Source organism: Onychostruthus taczanowskii, unplaced genomic scaffold (genome assembly GCF_017590055.1).
Source record: "Onychostruthus taczanowskii isolate IOZ18803 unplaced genomic scaffold, ASM1759005v1 scaffold4, whole genome shotgun sequence".
Taxonomy (NCBI): Eukaryota; Metazoa; Chordata; class Aves; order Passeriformes; family Passeridae; genus Onychostruthus; species Onychostruthus taczanowskii.
In genome coordinates this window covers 5,211,239-5,231,325 of record NW_024501459.1, presented here as the reverse complement: position 1 = coordinate 5,231,325, position 20,087 = coordinate 5,211,239, and the positions used below count along the sequence as shown (strand labels likewise).

The 20,087-nt window shown below is 36.7% G+C and overlaps 1 protein-coding gene across 1 annotated transcript in view; it reads left to right on the top strand.

Annotated features, from left to right (window-relative positions):
* Positions 1 to 20,087, top strand: part of TOX (thymocyte selection associated high mobility group box) — a 217,079-nt gene that overhangs the window by 128,063 nt on the left and 68,929 nt on the right. The window contains exon 3 of the mRNA XM_041412794.1: positions 1,740 to 1,982. Within this exon, the coding sequence (XP_041268728.1) occupies positions 1,740 to 1,982 (243 nt within the window). The remainder of the gene's footprint in view (positions 1 to 1,739; positions 1,983 to 20,087) is intronic.

Here is a 20,087-nt window from a genome sequence, read left to right as displayed (position 1 = left end):
CACCAGCTTGCCATTAAGAAGAAAGCAGAGGCAGAGGGAGAGCAAACTCCTATGCTGAGGGTGAGAAACACAGCTGGAATGCATGGGCAAAATCAAAGTCCTCACACATAACAGTGATGTCAAACACTGTCAAACCCTGTTCTGTTGTTTTCATTTTTGGGGATTTTACTTTGGCCTTTCCAGTCTAGACTTCCTATTCTATTTCATACTAAGATATTTGGTAAAGAGATTAAAATCTTTCTGGGGAAAAAAAAAAAAAAAAAAAAACCACAAAAACAAAGCAACAAAGCAGTCAAAACCATGGCTGCTTTACCATCCAGTGTAAATTATGTCCATAAGGGGAGGTTTTTCTGTAAGCTTTTTCACCAGCTCACTGAAAACCTGTAATACTGTTTGGTTTGTCTGATTTAAGTTCATATATACATGCTCGTACAGAGGAGAGTAACCTCAGGCATCAGGATAACGTTATTACTATGATGACTAATGAAAAATCCCTTTGTTTATAATTGGCCATTGATTGTCCCCATGTCCTTCTGCATTAATTCATACACTGTGTTATCCTCCACTGGGAAACTCATATTGGGGAAAACATTTTCTTCCTATAGCTGCTCTTTGAAATTATGCCCTCCTACTCAACCTTTCTGGAGATACTTTTCAGGAGCAGAATGTATTTCAATCCTTGCATTTCCAGAATTAACAAAAGCAGCACTCAGAGCAGGACTGCTGTGCTGAAGAGGGGCAGGAAGGGTGGGAGTAGTCACTGTGCTATAAATCTACTGACTGTGGGCATGGGATGTGCAAAGACTGATCACTTTGCAAAGGAGTTGGCTGTTCTCAGAAAAGCAGAGCAGGCTTTCAGGCTGAGCCATTGCAAGTCATCTCTTTAACCCTTTATTATGTTCACCTTTTCCTTTTTAGAAATACACACGTACCCACCCTATCCTACAAATGAGCCTACCTGCTGTACAAAAACTGTAGATAAATAATAGCAATTATCCACGTTGGTGCATTACTCTGACTTTGCCTGTGGCTTTTCCTTGGATCAGATTGAGTTGGATGACTTAATGGCAGCAGACAACAAAAGACTAACAGTTGTTTGGTGGAGTTACTAATTCAGATAACTGACAAAATGTAGGTAAAATTCAGTTTGTAGATTAAGAAAGGAAAAAAATTTATTTTTAAAAAAACTTCAAATGCATTTTTATAAATACAAAGTATACTCATACTGACTACATACTGTTTCTTTTTCTTTCTAGCTGAGTAAATGCATGGCACTCCCATAAGCATAAAAGCGGTATCTTTCCTCACTATGTAATTCTTGGTCTGAATAGCAGGAAGAAAAATGAACCATTTTGTGCCAATATTAATTTTATAAATTGCATTCCCTTTTCCACAATTCCCTTGAAAAAGGTATTCAGCTAGATGAACACTCTCGAAAAATTTTAATAGGACCCTTGAAATCTGTTTGACTTCACCTTCTCTTAAAAAAATATTTCTAAGGGAAAAGTATCACAGATTCTTATGCCTTAGAGGCGTTTTTTCCTCCATACATAACGGTGAGACTTCACTTGTATAATATATGGGTCTTGAAAATATTTTTTATTAAATTGTAGATCGTGCTTAGAAGTGTAAGTTTGCTCTTTTTGTTTGTTTTGTATGATTTTTATTGTTATTATTGACCAGTGCTCATATGATTTTCATAGCAATTTCTGTTTGTTGGTTTGTTTGGTTTTTTCCAGTCTTTTCCTGGCCCAAGTCTCGAAAGTGAAGATTTTAACATACCTCCTATAACTCCTCCATCATTGCCTGACCACTCCCTGGTGCACTTGAATGAGATAGAGTCTGGGTACCACTCTCTGTGTCATCCCATGAACCACAATGGCCTCCTTCCCTTCCATCCTCAAAACATGGATCTACCTGAAATTACAGTTTCCAACATGCTTGGCCAAGACGGGACACTGCTTTCCAATTCCCTCTCTGTGGTAAGCACTTTTAGTCTTTCCCTTCTGTTCTGTTTTAAGTGCAAAGTAATGGAAATACAGACCTGTTTGAAATCCTTCAAGGGGACCAAGACCTGCCCCACTGAAATTTTGGAGTGCCCTGGCCTGACTCTGAGAGTTACGTTGCATTCTCTGTGTCAGATCTTCACCCTGGTGGAGGTGAGGGGGAATTTTCAGCTGAGTTCCTCAAATCCAGAGTGTTACCTTCCTCCACCTTGGGTAGAAGGTTATCCTTTACAGGGATGTAAATAATGACAGAAAGAGGCTCAAGGCTCTGACTTCTACTGGAGCAGAGTTTGGATCCAGATGGCTGTTGTTCTGTGTTTGTCTGATGAGGCTCTTTCCATTCTCATTTGCATGTGCTGAGAGATGTACAAAAATTTAATATCTCCTTTCTTGTTTACCGCACGTTTGGAAAACAGCAAATGTTATTTCTGATTCTAGGCCAAATCTTTCAGCCTTTTTACAGTTCCCAGTCCTTAGCCAGCCAGAATGCAACTGAAATGACTGGACAACTTGCTTATAAAGTCTGTCAGATAGTCATTATGGTCATAATCGTGTGAAGCCTGATATTATAAATCACTTATTTGAATGTTAAATTGCTTGCAACAACTGCAGGCTACTTTACACATTACATTTTCAAGTGGGCTCTACAATTAATTAGTATACTTCTTGCATAGAAGCTCCAGAAAAGATTATTTCACATTGATGTACAATTCTAACTCAAAGAGTTAAAAATCCCATGAAAGAGGATGGAGCCTAACATTTTCTATATCCCATAGCATATCAAACATTGGGTGGGCTAGATGGGCTGCCCAGGAGCTGCAGATCCCAACAGCCAAAGATAGGAATCTATTGTTCCTAGAGATAAAGGGTCTGGGCTTCTCACCAAAAGTTCTGCACTTAGTGACTGAGGCTGTTTAAGCTTCCCAGCTTGCTAGCTCCTCACCACATTATCTAAAAAACATAAATCAGTCCTGGGAACCTGAGAGCTGACGAAACACAGGGAGGTTTGTGTAGTGAGGGATCTAGGTTCAGTTCCCATCAGCCCCTCAGACTAACAGCCCCAGAGTCAGGGACCATGGTGGCTGGAAAAGACATAGTTTACAACAAAAATCTGCTTTGTCATATAGCTTCATTGCAACTTAATTAAAATAAAGCTACCTTGATTTTGAGGAGCTCTGCATTCCCTCCGAGGATGTCCAAAAAAGCAGAGGGCACAAGTATTGGCTTCTTATATGTTGCACAGTTGTTATTGATTTACGAGGATGTGGCACACTTTGTGTTTGAGGTCAGAATCTGACCCCAGGGTTATGTTCAATAATGGGAGGAGTGGAGGAGAGGCAGATTTATATAGAGAAATATAAATATGCTCTATGGAAAGAGCCCGTATTTTCCTTGCTTTTCTGCAAAGCTGATGGCATGCATTAAAGAGCTTGAGTGAAATCTTGTGTGGGGTTCTGAGAATCAGAGCTATGAAAGAACTTGAAAAAGTAAAAGAAATGCTTGACACTCTAGTCAAGACAGGCAGTATTTCATTGAATTGACCTCTTTTGAGCCATGGTTGTGGCTCAGAACTATGCATTCTTTTAAGCTGTGATGTTTCACATTAACCTTTTGCAACAAGCTCTGAACAAAGGGCCTTGAGAGTGTGTAGATCATCGCAGTGAATAATCGCATTGAGGGAAAATACAAAAAAGTTGAATAATATAGCTAGGCAATATTGCTGTTAGAACTTAGTGAAGATCAGAAGAGATGAAAAAGAGATGTCAAGAAAATATGTGCTGAATTTTGGCAATAATTTCTGAGGATTTGTTCAATAAATAAAGCATGATCCTTGAAGTGTCATGTGCTAAGTCAACTGTTATCCCTAACTTGCATGCCCTTTTTGCACAAAAGCAGCTCTCACCTAGCAATAGTTTGAACTCAAGCTGGCTTGTCTGTGCAGGGGATGAAGCTACAGCTCATGTTAATACAACTGGTATGATGTTAACACCTCGATTTCATACAGTTCAAACACTGTTTGTCAGTATAGCTCCTCTGATTCGAATTTGATAACTGGAGAGAAATTAACTTGAGGGAAATAATTCAGTGAATTCAGTGACTTCTTCAGTTAATAGAATGACCTCATTGTTCTTTTGGCTTTGCACTGATGAAGAAAAACAGGGGATTTTGTAGAGTTAACATTCTTTACTTAGTTTTGAATCTCTAAAATCCAGAACATTTAACCTTTTTTTTCAATATGACTCTTTTCTTGTAGTATTACTCATCTCCAAGTTTCCTTTTTACTATCTCATCAAACTCTGATCCATTTAACATGTTCTTGTCTAAATCACTCCTATATTGCCTCATGCAGAACACAATTTATAAATTTCTCCAATCTATCTAAACCCTTGGTTCCATATAATTTCTAGTATATCAAGTACCATTTAGTGTACTTGGAAAACATGTGTCTCACTTCATTTTTCAGGGCACTAATGGGTATTTTTAGAAAAAATATTCTTAGAAGCAAATCTGTTGGCTGTTCTCTATCTCTAATTAATTTCATATCTTCAGCAAATTTTACTTACACTGGGACAAATTCAGCTGCATTGCAATGTGCCTCTAATAGAATTTGGTTATTTTTTTCTTTATTTTAAACATCCTTCTTTTTAGCTAGTTTTTAACCCATTTTGGTATTTTAGAAATAATACCTTCTATTTTATCTGTGTTAGAACTAGTGAGTGTTTTTCAGTTTGTGTTCTTATAGACAAAACATTACTTAATACTAGCCAAATGTAAGAATGGAATATCAGTGAGCTCAGAAACAGTTAGGAAATAGTTCATACTCTAAGTATAGTGTTTTTCTTCCATCTCAACTACCAGGTGTTTTCAGATGAGCATTTCTGTGATTTTGGACAGATTGAAAATTGAGGATGTACCCTTTCTAAAACCCCTTCAAATCTCCTCCCATCAGAAGTCCCTGTTTCATGCTGTGCAGTACTCCCTCCAAGCTGCAGATAAAATCCCTTTCAGTAAGGATGGCAGGATTTACCCCAATCTCTCTAAGAATTCTCCTCTGCAGAAGTGCTTAAATACACACAATAAGAGCCCACTACCAGCTCAGTGAATTCATACTAGGGATTGGCTTCTTACAGATTCTTACACTGTGGGAATTCTTTCTAAAAAAATTTTGTAGTGCTGGGAGATGAAAATTTCTCATTGCCATTGACAGTGTCTTAAATTTGGAATTAACCTTCTTTGAAGTTTTTTTGATTGATCGGACTTTCATACTGCATGCAGACTACTTAAAAAAAATATCGAACAACAAAACCACTAAAACTTTCCCTTCTCATTATTCTTCTGTCAGTTCACATATTTACTTATATGTTTGTATATTTCTGTATTCTTAGTTGACATACAGAACATACACGTGCACATGTAGGTTAATTTTTATCATGCTGTCACATACATGTTTCTTTAGGCACTCGTTATATCTGGATATCAGGGCTTCAGAAATCTACAAAATTTGTGCAGAATGGGAATCATGGTGGTATTAGCCCACAGTCCAGCCCCATCATGGGAGCCCTTAAAATCCTCCTTCAAAACGGATATGACTTCTATTCCTGCTTCTTAATTGGATGCAATTTGATATAGATAGAAGTATTTGTTTAATGAAAATGTACTTATGGTCCTGTAAACATCTTTGCTTCTATATAATGGAACAGGGATCCCTTCCTGCTTTTCTACCAGATGAAGACTGTATGGGTTTAGTTAGATCTCAGCTGGGGCTTGACCTGCCAGCCTTTTTCTGTTGATGTGCATTTTCCTGAAATAGCCCAAATATTTTCAAGGACCACAAGAATTACCCTTCTAATATTTGCAAAAAATGCATGTTGTATGAGAATGTGTATTTATCTATAAAAATGCATTTGAATGTGTTCTATAAAGTTTTTTCTATGTATCAATAAAATTATAGACATTCTATCTTCTTTAGTGTATCCTACAGATAGTTGGTTTTTTTCTACAAGAAACCAGGGTTAAAAATCACAGTGCTGTTTTTACATAGTTGGAAAAAAACCCCAACCTATTTTTGGAATGCTTTCATTTGTAATCTTGTGCTGATCTTTTTGAAAATGTGGCTCATGATGGTATACCATAGAAAATTTGCAAGAAGATTTCATTTTCTTGAAATGCTTCAAATTTCTGGTCTTTAAGCTTAAAATGGAAAAGAAGTTAAAAGACAACAAAATCAGGTGTTTGATTTCCTAAATGCTCTACTTGTACTAGCAACAAAAGCCAGCATAATGTATATACTTAGGTTTATTGTCATTTTTAGTATACAGTCAAGGCACACTTTGAATTCAAAGGCTACTGTACACTGTTTTGACAATCACCACATCAGTAGGAAATGTGCAGGACATATGAAACTGAAGCAAAAATGTTTCTTTAGGTCTATAGGGAGTGCAGTACATCAAGGAATTCAGATATATTAGAGCAGCATGAATTTCTAATATGTTGCTCTTATGGAAAAGACCACTGGCATATTGAATAATGCTGCTTTCAAAGCAGAGCAGAAAATGTGATTACAGACAATTTCAATGCTGTTTTTAAAATAAATATTTTTGAAATCTTGAGGTGTTTTATTTCATGTAATGCATAAAATATGTAGCAGTGTGCTAGAGCTAAAGATCTTCTAGGTCACGGAAGAGTAGATGATGTCAGCTATAATTATTCAAATGTGGAATAATAGAAGCATTAGTTTAAAGTAAAATGGACGTCACAAAGGCCCATGTCCTTATATAAAAAAAAAGCAATAAAAAGCTGCTTTTTTTTTTTGCACACTTAGACAGAAGAATAAAGGCAATGAATAATTATTTAACATTATGCCCCAATTCATCAAAGCCCGAAGAATTACATTATACTTTCTCATGAATTATATTTTTAGATATGCAACCCGTGAGAGATTAATATCTTAAACAAAATGTGGCATTGTATAACAGAGAAGAAAGCAGACAGCTACTTTTTTTCTTTTTCCCATTTTTAATCTCAGGTGGAATGACGTTAGTGTTTCTTATTCACAGTATAGTTGCTAATAAATGCAATAAAGGAGACTTGTTGTACCTGGGATGCATTTAAGAGATTTTGTTTTACCGGTTTCATGCATGTTAGTTTAAATTCAGTATTCCTGACTCATCTTGAGGCTGACTTATACAGCTGATTCTTTTTTCTTGCACCTTAAGTGTTAGTGGAAACTACTGAGTCAAAGAGAAATTCATTATTTCTGATAAACAAGATGAATGACTTTCATAACAAAAAAAAAAAAAAAATTGTGTCTCTTAACCTAAATGTTGAGATTTGAATCATGTTTGGATACTTTTTTCTAGCTTGTATTGCATGCCAGTGGTAGCAGATACCTTTTGTCCCTGGTGAATACTTCCCATTTGTGCCTCATTACCAGTCTCTGGTCTTCAGTTTACATCAAAATTTACTGTTATGCTACACAGACCTGCTGATACCCCAAATTTTATTGCAGTGAGTTATTGCCATCAGAACCATCAAATCATAAAGCTAAGGTCATGAAACATCTTGTGTTAAAGTTGTTTGGGTTTTTTTCTTTTATTAAGAAACTTCGTATTCTTCTTTTCCCAAAAAAAAAACAAACAAAAACAAAAACAAAACAAAACAAACAAACAAAAAAAAAAAACAAAGTAAAAATAAAAAAAAAAAAACCAAAAAACCAAAAAACAAAAAAAAACCCAGGAAAAAAGAAACAACACCATGTTTTCCAAGCAGGTTTGTTTTGGGGTTTTTTTTGGTCACTGAAGTAAGCCTTGCATGGAAAAAGGTTACAATAGTTAATGTATGTTTTGTCAAACACCCTGACCAGCTCATGTCTGTCAGGATAACCTTATTGTCTCTGGTAGAATTATGTTTACTTATTCCATCAAGGACTCAGAGACATTATTTTTAACTTTCCTTTCTTCTGATGTCTGCTCTACTCTTTTGTCATCAGAAAGACATCAGAAAGGATATGTAGCTGATTAAGATGTTATTTGATCAAGGTTTCATAAATACCTGAATATTGCATATCTGCTACTAGAAGGATTTTTACTGTGCTACAAGAAACTTATGATGTCAAAAATTACAGCTGTATAAAATCAGAGTGGAAACAAAGCATGCATTTTTAGCAGTGATAGAGATATGTCATTTAGCTATATTGTACTGTGGCAGGTGGTTGATTCTCTGTGCCTCAGGATTAAGTTCAAATGGGATATCTCTCAAAAAATATGTGCTCTGTCTGGAACTGGACTTAGAGGCCCCACATTACAGCGGCAGGACCAGAACCTCCCTATGGGTCACCTTGTCCCTGGGGCCTTCTCAGCAGAAACTATCAGTCCATGCATTCATGGAAGGTGCAGCGTTGCTGGTACCACCTCGGCTGGCAGCACCTCTTCAGCTTTTCCCTGCCAGAGAACATCAGCAGAGTAAAAGAAAGCACTCTGTGCATGCAGGCTACTGATGGACCCCACCTTCTTCAGGTCAACTTGGAAAAGAATTCCTGTGAAAGTACTTGTGGAGCATTTTTTTCTGGTCCTTCGGTAGTACCTGGGAAAGTTATACTCTGAGTCTCTAAATACTAAGAGCTTGCCTTAAAGATAGATCAAGTAAATATTTGCACGTAACTGTAGGAAAATATTTGTACACCAATGACCAGGACTCTTTTTAGAATAATTCCAGGTCTCATTTTTGAAACTGAAAATGAAGCTGTTGATTTACTGTCAGTTGGGAAACATAGCATCCTGCTTATTTGAGTGTGGTTTTTGAGAGTCTATGTGGCTCACATATTTCACAAATTCAGTCAGAAAACAACTTCAGTATAATTTAATAATAAAAGAAGAAATAACAAGGTGCCATGTATCTTGTTTTTGAAAACAGCCTTCTATAGAAAATACTTTGGTGACCTTTTTCACAGTGGTTACCCCTTGTCTGATAGGAATTTATTTGCTACATATAAAAAGTAAGGAAAAGAAATAAGTTTAGTTGTATTAATTTTTTTCTTGGACTTTAACCAGATAGACACAGGTTAAGACAAGATGAATGTGGTGCAGAGAGAAAGACTTCAGTTGTGGGTGGTAGATTATACAACACCTCACATGTGAAGCACTCACAGGAGTGATTAATGCATAAGCAGCATCATAGCTGCAAGTGTCAAACAAAACAGATAATAGAGTATGCAAATAGAGGAAACATAACTCTCAGAAAATGTCAGAAATTCAGGGGCTTCAGCAGCAGAGATTGTTGACTTTAATCTGCTGCTTTTAACATTGCATGTAGTTGTCGAGAACAGCATGATAATGAAATGTTTCTGAAGACTCACACTTTGGCAAAAAAAAAAAATCTTAGTGATCTTAAATCCTCTATATGGAATAGAAGTGAAATGTCTTTCTCAAAAACTGTGAACATACTTCTATGAAGACAAAAAGGAAGGAGAAGCCCACAGTGCAGATGAAAGGGAGGGCTTTGTGCATCAGGTGGAGTAGCCTCTATTTCCACCTGTTTCATCATTTAAGTGCATGAATTCGCATTCCTTGAAACTCAAAAGCAGCTGAGAAGACTGCACATTCCTCATAGATTTGAACTGCATCACCATAATTTGTTCAGTACCAGAAAGGTGTGTGGACAAAAGCAGCCCCATTACAGAAGGTTCTGTCTTAACTCTAGGTGCCAAGTGCGCGCTGGAAATTCAGCTGTGTCACCTGCTAGAGTGTGAATTCTCCTCCTTAAATCTTGTACATATAGAGTCATGGATGTTTGGCAATTTTTTTTCTTCATTTTGAGGGAAAAACCACATTCTTGGCTTTCCAAGTTGAAGGAATTTAAATCGCCCCATTAATAATCTCAGGGGCTTTTTATCTCTTTTAGTGGTTTTTACAGAGTTTTAAGTATTGTTGTTTGAGTTTACCACTGACTTTTTATATGAGGAAAGGGAGAAAAATATTCTACATGTTTGTGTTTTGAGATCTGAAGAAATAATCAGAAGTAAAAAATAATTAATTTGTTATTTTTATCCCTTTTTCTTTCACAAGACAATTAAGAAGTGCTAAAAGTGTAAGGATGTCTACTCTTCCCTAATCCTTTTAATAACATAAAGATTGATTTTAGATTGATATTTGCCCCTCTGTTCCCCCTTCCACCTCATCTTCATTTGTACAAAACCTTTTCTATGTAAATGCCACGTTGGGATTGCCTGTGGGCAGCGTGTGAAGTCTTTAACCTCCACTGCTCCTATGATGCTGTACTTCAGGCACGTGCATGTGACCCAGGATCCTCACTCACACACCTTTGAACTGCACTTTTGGCACATTGTACATGCTGTTGCCTCTATATTTGTATGCTAAAGATATGAAAATGAATTTCCTTAATTCATTTTCTGTGCATATCATGGATAGATGCAGTCAGAAAAAAAAGACTTAAGGTATAGAGTGGCAGCAAGAAGCCTTATGGAGTGAGGAACACTTCTAAGGCATGCTTGTGCATATTTTTCAGCTACAAAAATCCCCACAATGATACTTTTCATCTAAAGTGAACAAAGAAATTTCACTTTGTCTTACATATTATGAGGATATATCCAAAATTCCTCTTTCAAACAACATGCAGGGACATAAAAGAGTGGAAGGAGTTGTTATAGGTGGTGATGGGCACTCTGTGTGCTTGCCCTGACCCAGAGCTGAAGTGGACTGCAATGCTCAGAGTACATACACCTCTATACCTGGATACACATATATACATATATATGTTTGTGTATGTATATATAAGTGCGTACCACACTGTTAATCACTGAAGCCCTCTGCTGGAATGGGAGTGTGACAGACTGGATGTAGTATCTGCAACATCCCCCTTCTCCTCAGATTGTGGATCCATGTTGTTGCTAAACAGACTGAACTAGAGCCAAATTATTGAACTAAATTCAATGGATTTAATTAATGTACTGCACATGGCCGTATTGTAATTTTTTTTTACCAAATCCCTGAGTTATAAGTGAGGTTACAGTGCCTGAAAGTAACTTTGATAATGGGTACATTTGCTAATTGAGTTAATGAAGGAAGTGGCCTATTTGCTAAAGTGAGACATGGCATACCTAATGGGTAACAAAACGAAACAAGATGAAACAACTTCATATCACATCTTCAAAATTCTGCTTCCAGACAGCAATGATGTTGGGTTATAAGTATCTTCACTTCATCCTTACAAAAATGATCTAAACTGGAAAAATCCTTTAAACTAGATATTCTGGTCCCTTAACTAAAAAAAGGCCTGCTCGTGGAGTATTTACAGGATCAGGCCCTTGATGAGAATGCAATGCTTTTTTATTTGGAGATACAACTTCCTTCTAATACATTTTAAGATTACCTTCATTCACACATAAAGAATTTCAGAGATTAACTCAGTAACTAAGCTTTGATTTCCTAGACATGCCTTAATACTCAAGTGTGGGATCTCATTTTAATGAGTTTTATGATACTCCCCTTTCTTATGTGGGAGCATAAAAACTGTTTAGTGAAATAGGCTTAGTCCTTATCTGGTTATTAAGTGCAGCTTAAGTTACCTGACAGAAAGTATACAGTGTAAAATAACCACTGGCAAAACTTCTAAAAGTTATTTTTTGTACACAAAGCAACTGACAGCATTTGAAAAATAATGCCATTGGCACTCTGTTCTTATGAAGCACCTTTCTTGTGCCTTGAAGTGCTTTTCAGTAATTAGCTGAGAAGGTAGTTCACTCGTAACAGTGCAAGTAGATGTTCACAATCAGTCCCTCCTATCTGTCAAGTACTATACTGTAGGAGAGAAAACCACTTACTTTATTAAAAAGCTAGCAAAATTTAATTCACAATACACAAAGACAAATTAATCCCAAGTTGAAAAAGAAAGATCTTAAAGGAGGAGGATGAAAATGACTACGTAGGGGGACCCATAATAATGAAAGTGTTACCAGGAGTTAATTTCTTGTTTGATGCTCAGTAACACAAAGGTGGTTAGCAGTGTGGTGAGAGTCAGCTTTCAGTATTAGAACTAGCAGATATCCTCACATGAAATAAAAACAGGACTTAACTGCCATGTGCTAAACATCTAATATAAAGTTTTTACAGTGATTGCATATTATGGTAGCTGAGAATTTTAAGCTCTCAAGCAACCTGGAAGTGATACAGCAACCTTATTTAAGAGACATGAAAAAGATGTAGGCATTGCTTTGCTTGTCCTTGAAATGCAGTCAGCTCTGGGGAGAAGTGCAGTATCTGTTTAACCACAGAGTGTGATGTTCCACTGCCCCAAATTTCCAGTCCAAGCCCTTACAGGCTGGTTCCATAGCACATGTGTTTCTTCTCACTTGTCATCAGCTTGTGTGAATGCAGGCAGAGGAAAACTCAAAACAGGGAAGTTCTCTGCCCAGGGCCTGGCCTATGTAATTTTAATTGTGGCTGGCATTGTTGCACTGATTTCATCATTTCGGGCCTCTGCCTCTGAAGTACATTTTAGGAGCTCTGTGACTGACTGAAAACCTCAGTGGGATTTTCAGAAATATTCTGGCTTAATGTTGATGCTGTCCTACTCTAGCTATCCCAGAGTTTCAAAATAAGTAGAACTAGCTCTATAACAGATGCTTTAATTTCGTTATAAATTGTGAGAATTTAGATTTTACACTATATAAGAAGGTGTGTCAACAAAATTGTTTGTCAATAATGATCCACACTCATAATGGCTTCATAATTCTGAAGTTATTTTCTTGTAAGATTTGAAAAATCAGTGCAAGGTGCAACAAGACTGAAGAGAAAAATCATAATCTAATGTCCTGTATGGAAATAATTTTTATTGTTTTGATTATTATATCATTAAAGACAATGTAGGAAAGCTGTGCAACAGAAAAAAGTCACATGAGTAACCTGACCTCTTAGGTCCTAGCTCAGTGCAGCCATAATGTTGTGTTACTTACCAAATCACTGAAATTGGTCCAGAGGGAACTGTAATGTCCCTCATTTAATGTAGTCGAAGATAGGATTTTAAAAGGTCATCTCACTGAAAGCAGGATACTCCATAGCTTTGTCATTTCTGACAGATCTAACTTATTTTGTAGAGAATTCGTCTAGACTCATCATGCAAGTTCTGGATAGAGGTTCTCACCCTTAAAAAATCACAACACATAACATCCAGCAGGTGGTGGAGGTTAATGAAGATCATTTAATATTTTCAATATTCTGTTATTTATTTTTAAGGTGTGTTTATAGATGTAGATATTTATGTTTATATATTTATATTTATTTTTCTATTTATATTTATTAAGGGTATATTGATCTAAGAATGTATGATAAGTAATAGATGTTGATGGAACAGCTAGGAAATAAATAATCAAGAAGAGGTATATTAACTCAGACTGTTTTGGTTCATAGCTGACTTGACCATTTAAGAAACAGTAGAAAAATAATCAGCTTTCCCCAAATCTTATTAGCGTATAATCATGATCCAGACTGTATTAGCCCATGAACTACACTGAGCAAAATAACTCTTCTTGAAGGTTCAGCTATAGTGTTATTTTATGAAATTGATTATGTGCACATTTTAAATATTTATTTATCATCATCCATTACTTAGAAAGTTAGGCTGAAGGAATGGATGTTTATGATACCTAAGGAATGTCACTGCAAGTAATGGGGTAAAAATAAGGAATGGGTGAAGGTTGGGAAAAAACCCTTTTAATGACATTAGAATAGTCTTCCAGGTAGTGTTAAAGCACTGGAACATGTACATATGGGAAAATCCTGCACTGGCTGAGAGATGGGTTGGATGATTTAAGAGACTTTTCTTTGAGATATAATTTCTGTAACTGGTTGATACATACACTAGTGTTCAGATATTTGGGCTTGTTTCTTGTTTGTCTGGCAAATTGTTTCTTGTGAAAGGTTATAAATTACAATAAATAGACTTTGCAGAAGATGAGCTACATGATATTCTTGGAAAGAGTTTTTCAGCTGATATCCAGACATTAATGCCAAAGCAGAAAAAACCAAATAGAGTCCTAATCCCATGGCTTTGCTTGAGCACAGTGCTAGGACAGTGCACTGCCATAAATAATATTTACATTGACTAGAGTTTTCTGAATTCTAACAGCAATTTAGGATAGAAAGGATAAAACAGAGAAACAAGGGTTATTTGCTTAGAAGAATTTTTTCCTTCTGATTTTCTGACAAAGAATTCACTGCTAGAAATGGAGGGAAAGACAGGGAAAGAATGGAAAGCAAGCATGTATAAAAATGTTGATGTAGTTATAATTAGATCCATTTTAGAACCAAAAGTTTTATGCAGAAACTGACAGAAGGATACACAATAATTATAGTTTGCTGACAAGCTGAATAGAGTTTCCTTTTTTTATCTTGTGGTTTTAGGAAACCAAACTGTAAATAAATATGCAGTTTGACAGATTGTAATTGCAATCAGCAAGGCGTCTTTTCATTTAATCAGATAGTGTTATTAAAATGGGGTTACAATTAAACATTTTATAGTGTGACGTAGAACTCTATTAAAATTCTCCAGCAAACAGTAATTATCATTTGATGCTTCTGCAACCGATTTCCATTTGCAGAAAAGTTATTGGTTGTGACCTTCTAGTGGTTAGGTCTCAGCTTGCTGTTCTCTTCCTACTTTGATACATGATATTAAGTATTCTCTTTTTTTACCTCACTGTGAAGCTTAAAACATTAATTTTCTATTATTTTATTATATTGTTTTATACCATTGTTAAAACTGCATGATACTGCCAAAGAAAGTTTGCACCAGAAGAAATGTGACCTAAGCATGAATGTTCTTAACTTGAGGAATCATAATTTTAATCAACTCTAACTGTGTGGAAAACTGCCATTTGTTCCTATAGTTTTGATAAACTACATAGAAAAATCTGAACTCATAAGTTGTTCAGCTTCTTAAGACTTTTTCAGGCTGTAACTTCTCTCTGATATCAGTGCCTTCTATTTAGTAGAAAAGAGCAAGAAGAATCATTAGGAGACACAATTTTTGGGACATTCTTCAGGTGCATGTAACCCCACTAATGAAACTCCACACAGAAAATATTTGGAGTGAAGTAAAGGAGTGACTTGCATTAGCAAAGAGTGAAAGTGAAAATGAGTCAGCAAAGCTACTGCTCCTTTTACTCTGAGGTACATTTTTGGAGGAAACATCAGTGGTTTAAGGAAAGTCAACATTTTCCTTACTGAAAGATAATCAGGCAGTGGTATAAAATATATAGTCTTGGTTCTTTTCACTAGTAGTTGACAAAGATAAAATAAGAAGGGGAAAGATAAGAAAAAAGAGTAAGAAAAGTCAAGTATTTTCTATAAATCCATTTCTCACAAAGTATGCTTTCTTTTTGGTGAAAAGAGACTTCTTTTGAGTACTTGAGAATACTTGAGTAAAGGAGAAAAGGAAAGAAATAATCTGTTCTGACAAATACTATGCATTTGTTTTAACTTTGCGTTATCTTTGACTTGAAATGTCTTTACTCTGTATTACATTTCCTGTTACGACTGTGTGTTGGTTTCCTCTTGTGCTTTTCAACAAGTACAATCACTGCAGAGTAGGCTGATGCAGAGTCTCCGACTCCTTACTTCATGCCCAACAATTCTCCTCTCTTCATTTGTGTGCCTATATGCTTTTTCCTCCAGATAATTTTCCTGAGGAACAACTTTCAAAAGGTTTGTCAGAGACAGAGGTCTTCCACCTTCACCCCGTGTGGTTAAAGAATTGTATTGCCAAAACACTCAGAAATTCAGTGTTCACATAAAAATGCAACAGATTAACAAAGAAATTTTAAATTGCACCTCAACCACTTCTGATAGAGTAAGCAAAAGAGTTGACTTTGCTCTTCCTTTCCAACATCAAAACAAACAGGGCTATGAGGGTTCCCTGACTGGTCCTCTCTGGACAACACAGGATTACTGCCTGTGCAGCTACAACATGAGTTTGAGGTCACCATCCTCTGCTAGGTGGTAAATGATCAAGAAAGAGAACTTAAAATAGTGCTTGTCACTGAGCTTTTCCAGTGACAAGTCCACATATGTAAATGGGGAAGTGACATTAAAAAGTGCATACAAAAAAAAGTAACCAGATTCTCCCCAAGTCTGATTGTGTTTTTTTTCTAACATACAGGAAACATATATCTGAGTCTGATGTTCAAAACAAAGAAAAAAATAATCCACATCTGACCTGCATATAGTGGCTTTTTTAAGAGCACATCACATGGTGTGTATAGGCGTGAAGGAGAAGATAACCAGGATAAGAAATGCAGGTTGAACCCAAAGAAACAGATCCATCTCAGGGTTTTGTGGTGCTGTACATCATTGGCACTATCTGAGCGCTCTATCTTGCCTTTTAATGTCTTCACTATGTATTTGAAAAATACAGCTCTAATTGTGAAATCGTGCTCATACAAGGACCCCCTTTGGTTGGTATAAAGAAGTATTCCCCAGGAGGAGGAAAGGCCCGAAAAAACAAGGTGGCAAATGTACATAATATTGGACATTTCCATTTGGCTGAAACCTGAGGTTTGCTTTAATAATGCAGAGAGAGATGCCTGGTCTAGCACACGTGTCTTTGAATGTCATGTGTTTTAAAAATATGGAAGTTGCACAGGATATATGGTTTCTTCATCGTGTTTTTTGCATTTCCAGTTGTGTACTATATATTCACATACCACTCTGTTACAATCAAGCCTGTTTGATTACTTTCAATTTTTGCCATAAGATTTTGTCACTCTTGCTGAAAATTTTAAGACATTTTCCTCCAGACTCATTCTTTTTTTTGCCCCCTCAGATTTATTTACTACCTTTAGAAGTAGAAAAGTCCAATTTCAATCATGTTGGAAATAGCTCATTTTAGACAAGTACGTGCTGCTCTGCTTACAAAACATATATGAGTGGAATATGCAATTACCACAACTCAGTTTCCTGCCACAGAAACATTTCAGCATTATAGCATTACAGAAATAGAATGACATGCATAATGAAAGATTTCAAGATTCACCCAAGGCATTTATTCTCTTCACCTTAATGTTCTCAGCAGTAGCAGAGTATCCATTAAAAGGTACGATGAATTATGGTTGCTTAGCAACCACGGGGAGCTTGTAACAGCACCAAAGAATGAAATGGCTGGTTGATAAAATGAATTTTCTCTGAGCATTAGCCTGTTGAAACTGCCTTTTCTTGTGGAACATAAAGTGCATTTATTTGTCTCATGCATTTTTTATTAGAAAATTATTTGAGTTCCAGAGACTTGAATCGTTTTGCTACAGGAGATATTTGATTTTAATGTGTTGTACTAAAATAAGTAATAAAAGACATTTTCTTCAAAGTAAAGACACCAAGGAAACCTAGGTAGCTCCTTTTGAAGTTGGGAATAAAATCTTATATAAGGTATGTCATTACTCATTTCTAATTAAGAATTATATTAGCTAAGACTTAAACTTCAATTTTTTCTTTGAGGGAAAGTTTGAGACAGTTGGCCAATATGCAGTGACAAAAAGGAGAGGTTTGAAATTGATTTCATGGATTCATCATGAGTGAAGTAAGTTTTCTTCTCTCTTCCCAGACAGTATGGTAGTCATGTCTCAGAGAAGGTCAGAAGCGCTTGCACATTCATATCTAGCATTCATTACTTATTTTTGTGCTAAAAATGTGCTCACCATAGGCTTCCATCCAACAGTGAAGAGATGCTCCACTTTCCCCTGAGATTCTCTGGGCATTCAACAGCAGTCAGAGTTGGATGAGCATTTTTGGCAGAAAAGGGTTTTGTTGGAAAATGCCGGAACAGTGAAACCAGAGTTGAGGCAAGGGGAAAGTATCAGTTGCATTTAATCTTTTACTGCTAATATTTTCTGAGAATCAAGTCTGCATGGTCAGGACATGAGACAAGGGAGATCAAAAGAGAGTGAGACCTGCCCATTCTAAAATACCCAGAACATCTGACTGGATATATGAGACCAAATCTTCAGTGTCTATACAGTATTATTTAGACAAAGAGCTTAACCTTTTGATTTTGTACTCCATAAAATTGCCCAAATGATTAGTATTATCAGTTAATAGTTTAGTCTTTCCTGTGAGATGCAAGACAATGTCATAATTGCTCTTACACAATTTAATGAAGGTTTTTCAAAAGGCTTCAGACTTATTTTACTGTTGAAAATAGTTCTGTTGAACACCTGAGTAAGAAGAGACCATAGCCCTGTGTCTCCGTCTCTCTGGGTGCCTCCCAGTGAACCCCGGCCAGCCCCGGGTCGGCAAACAGCGGGGGGGCAGCCCCGAAGTGACCGACAGCGGGGGGACACTCTCTGGTGCCCCGAGGGTACTGAGGGCAGCTAGGCTAGTCACCTTTGCAGCAGAAGAGACGCTGGAGACATCAGTGGAGGGTAAAAGGCCGACTCTGAACAGGGGGCCAGTCCAAGGTTTATTCGGAGCTCCCCAGGGAGCCCCTCTCCTCAGGGTGCGCCATGCTCAGAGCCAAAGTATAAAAGCACGCTGCAACAGCCCTACTCCTGCAGGGTGAATCAGTAGATTGTGGCCCGTTGAGTGTTCTGAGCTCTCTGTGAGTCTTTGTTGCAAGCTGGACTCGCTGTTGACTTTTCTGGCAATGCAAACAAGGTTGTGTGGGTGCAGATTGCATGGTGAGTCCAGGTGGCAGATGAGAGGAATATCTGGGAAGCTGGGCTGTGGAGAAGGCCTTCTTGTCTTAGAAGTGTACCTCTAAATTCTGGATTGAGGCTAGAGTAACAAAGCAAATCTAAAAATCAAGATGAGATGACTCATTTATATGTCTTACCTACCTGTCAGGAAAGAATCAGTGTGAGACAGCATTGAAAAAACTGAAGAGACTTGCAGTGAGCTGCCTTGTCATGGAAATTTTCGACCTGTATTTCTGTCTCCATATGGATCCTGGTGATGCTGCTGAGAGCACTGCTATCAACTGCTCTTGGGAGGACGGAACTATTGCAGTTAACATGATAGCAAATGTTGGCAGCCTTACAAAAAACAGATTTTAGTTATGTTGACAACATAGCAACATTTTTTTACAGAGCGTTTTTTGCTGCAAATTAAATGCCCTGGGAGATGCATAACTATAGACAGTGATAACCTTTTTGGACTAAAATATAATCCCACTCAAGTGAAAATGAAAGGAAACTGATATTAAGCAGTAAGATCTTGCCTCTTTAAAGTATGTGCTAATAATCAAACATTAAAAGTGAAACTCCGGTCATCTACAAAGGTGCAAATTAAAATTCCAGAGAGAGAGCTTGACTGATTTGTTTAACAAAGAGTTTAATACAGCAGAATCCCACTTGAACATAAAACTATTACACTCACAATAATCCCGTCTAGCTATTGGGAGATCCAAATTAAAACTCTCACTGATATTTGCTTAAATCTCATAAATTGCACAGAAATAGAGCATATTGAAGTTGTGTATTTACTGTGATCTTACTGTCTAATAGGTTTATAACAATTTAAAATGATGACTGAAAATAAGTATTTTTCCCTCAGATGATTCAAGTAGTGTATATTTTATTCCTGTATTCTAATTTAATACCCACTTGTTTATTAACTTACTAGTGTCAACATGACAAGACTGTATTGAATGCAGACTAAATGTTCCATTTAAACAGATAATTTATTTTCTTATTAGTATTAAGGTGTTATGAGGAGATTATTCAGTTGAAGTTGGTGGATTAATACTACTTCTCAAGGAGATATTTTCATGCTCATTTACTCTCTTCCATTGTTTCCATTCATATGTATAGAAGAACAGATGTTTGCTTCTTTTCCACTTGTGATTCCAGTGATTTAGTAGCAATATTACTTACTGTGTTCTGTTCCACTCCTCAGTACCCTCTGGAGGATTTAATTTATGGATTTTGGGGTTTTTTTGTATGAACATCTCAAAATTGTATGAACACATGAAATTCATAGCAGTCTGGGAAAGGAATTGCAGTCCTATTGAACATCTCAAATGACTGGCAAGTATTACAAAATTGGAATTGGTGACCTCTTTTCTCCAGCCCAGCTGCAG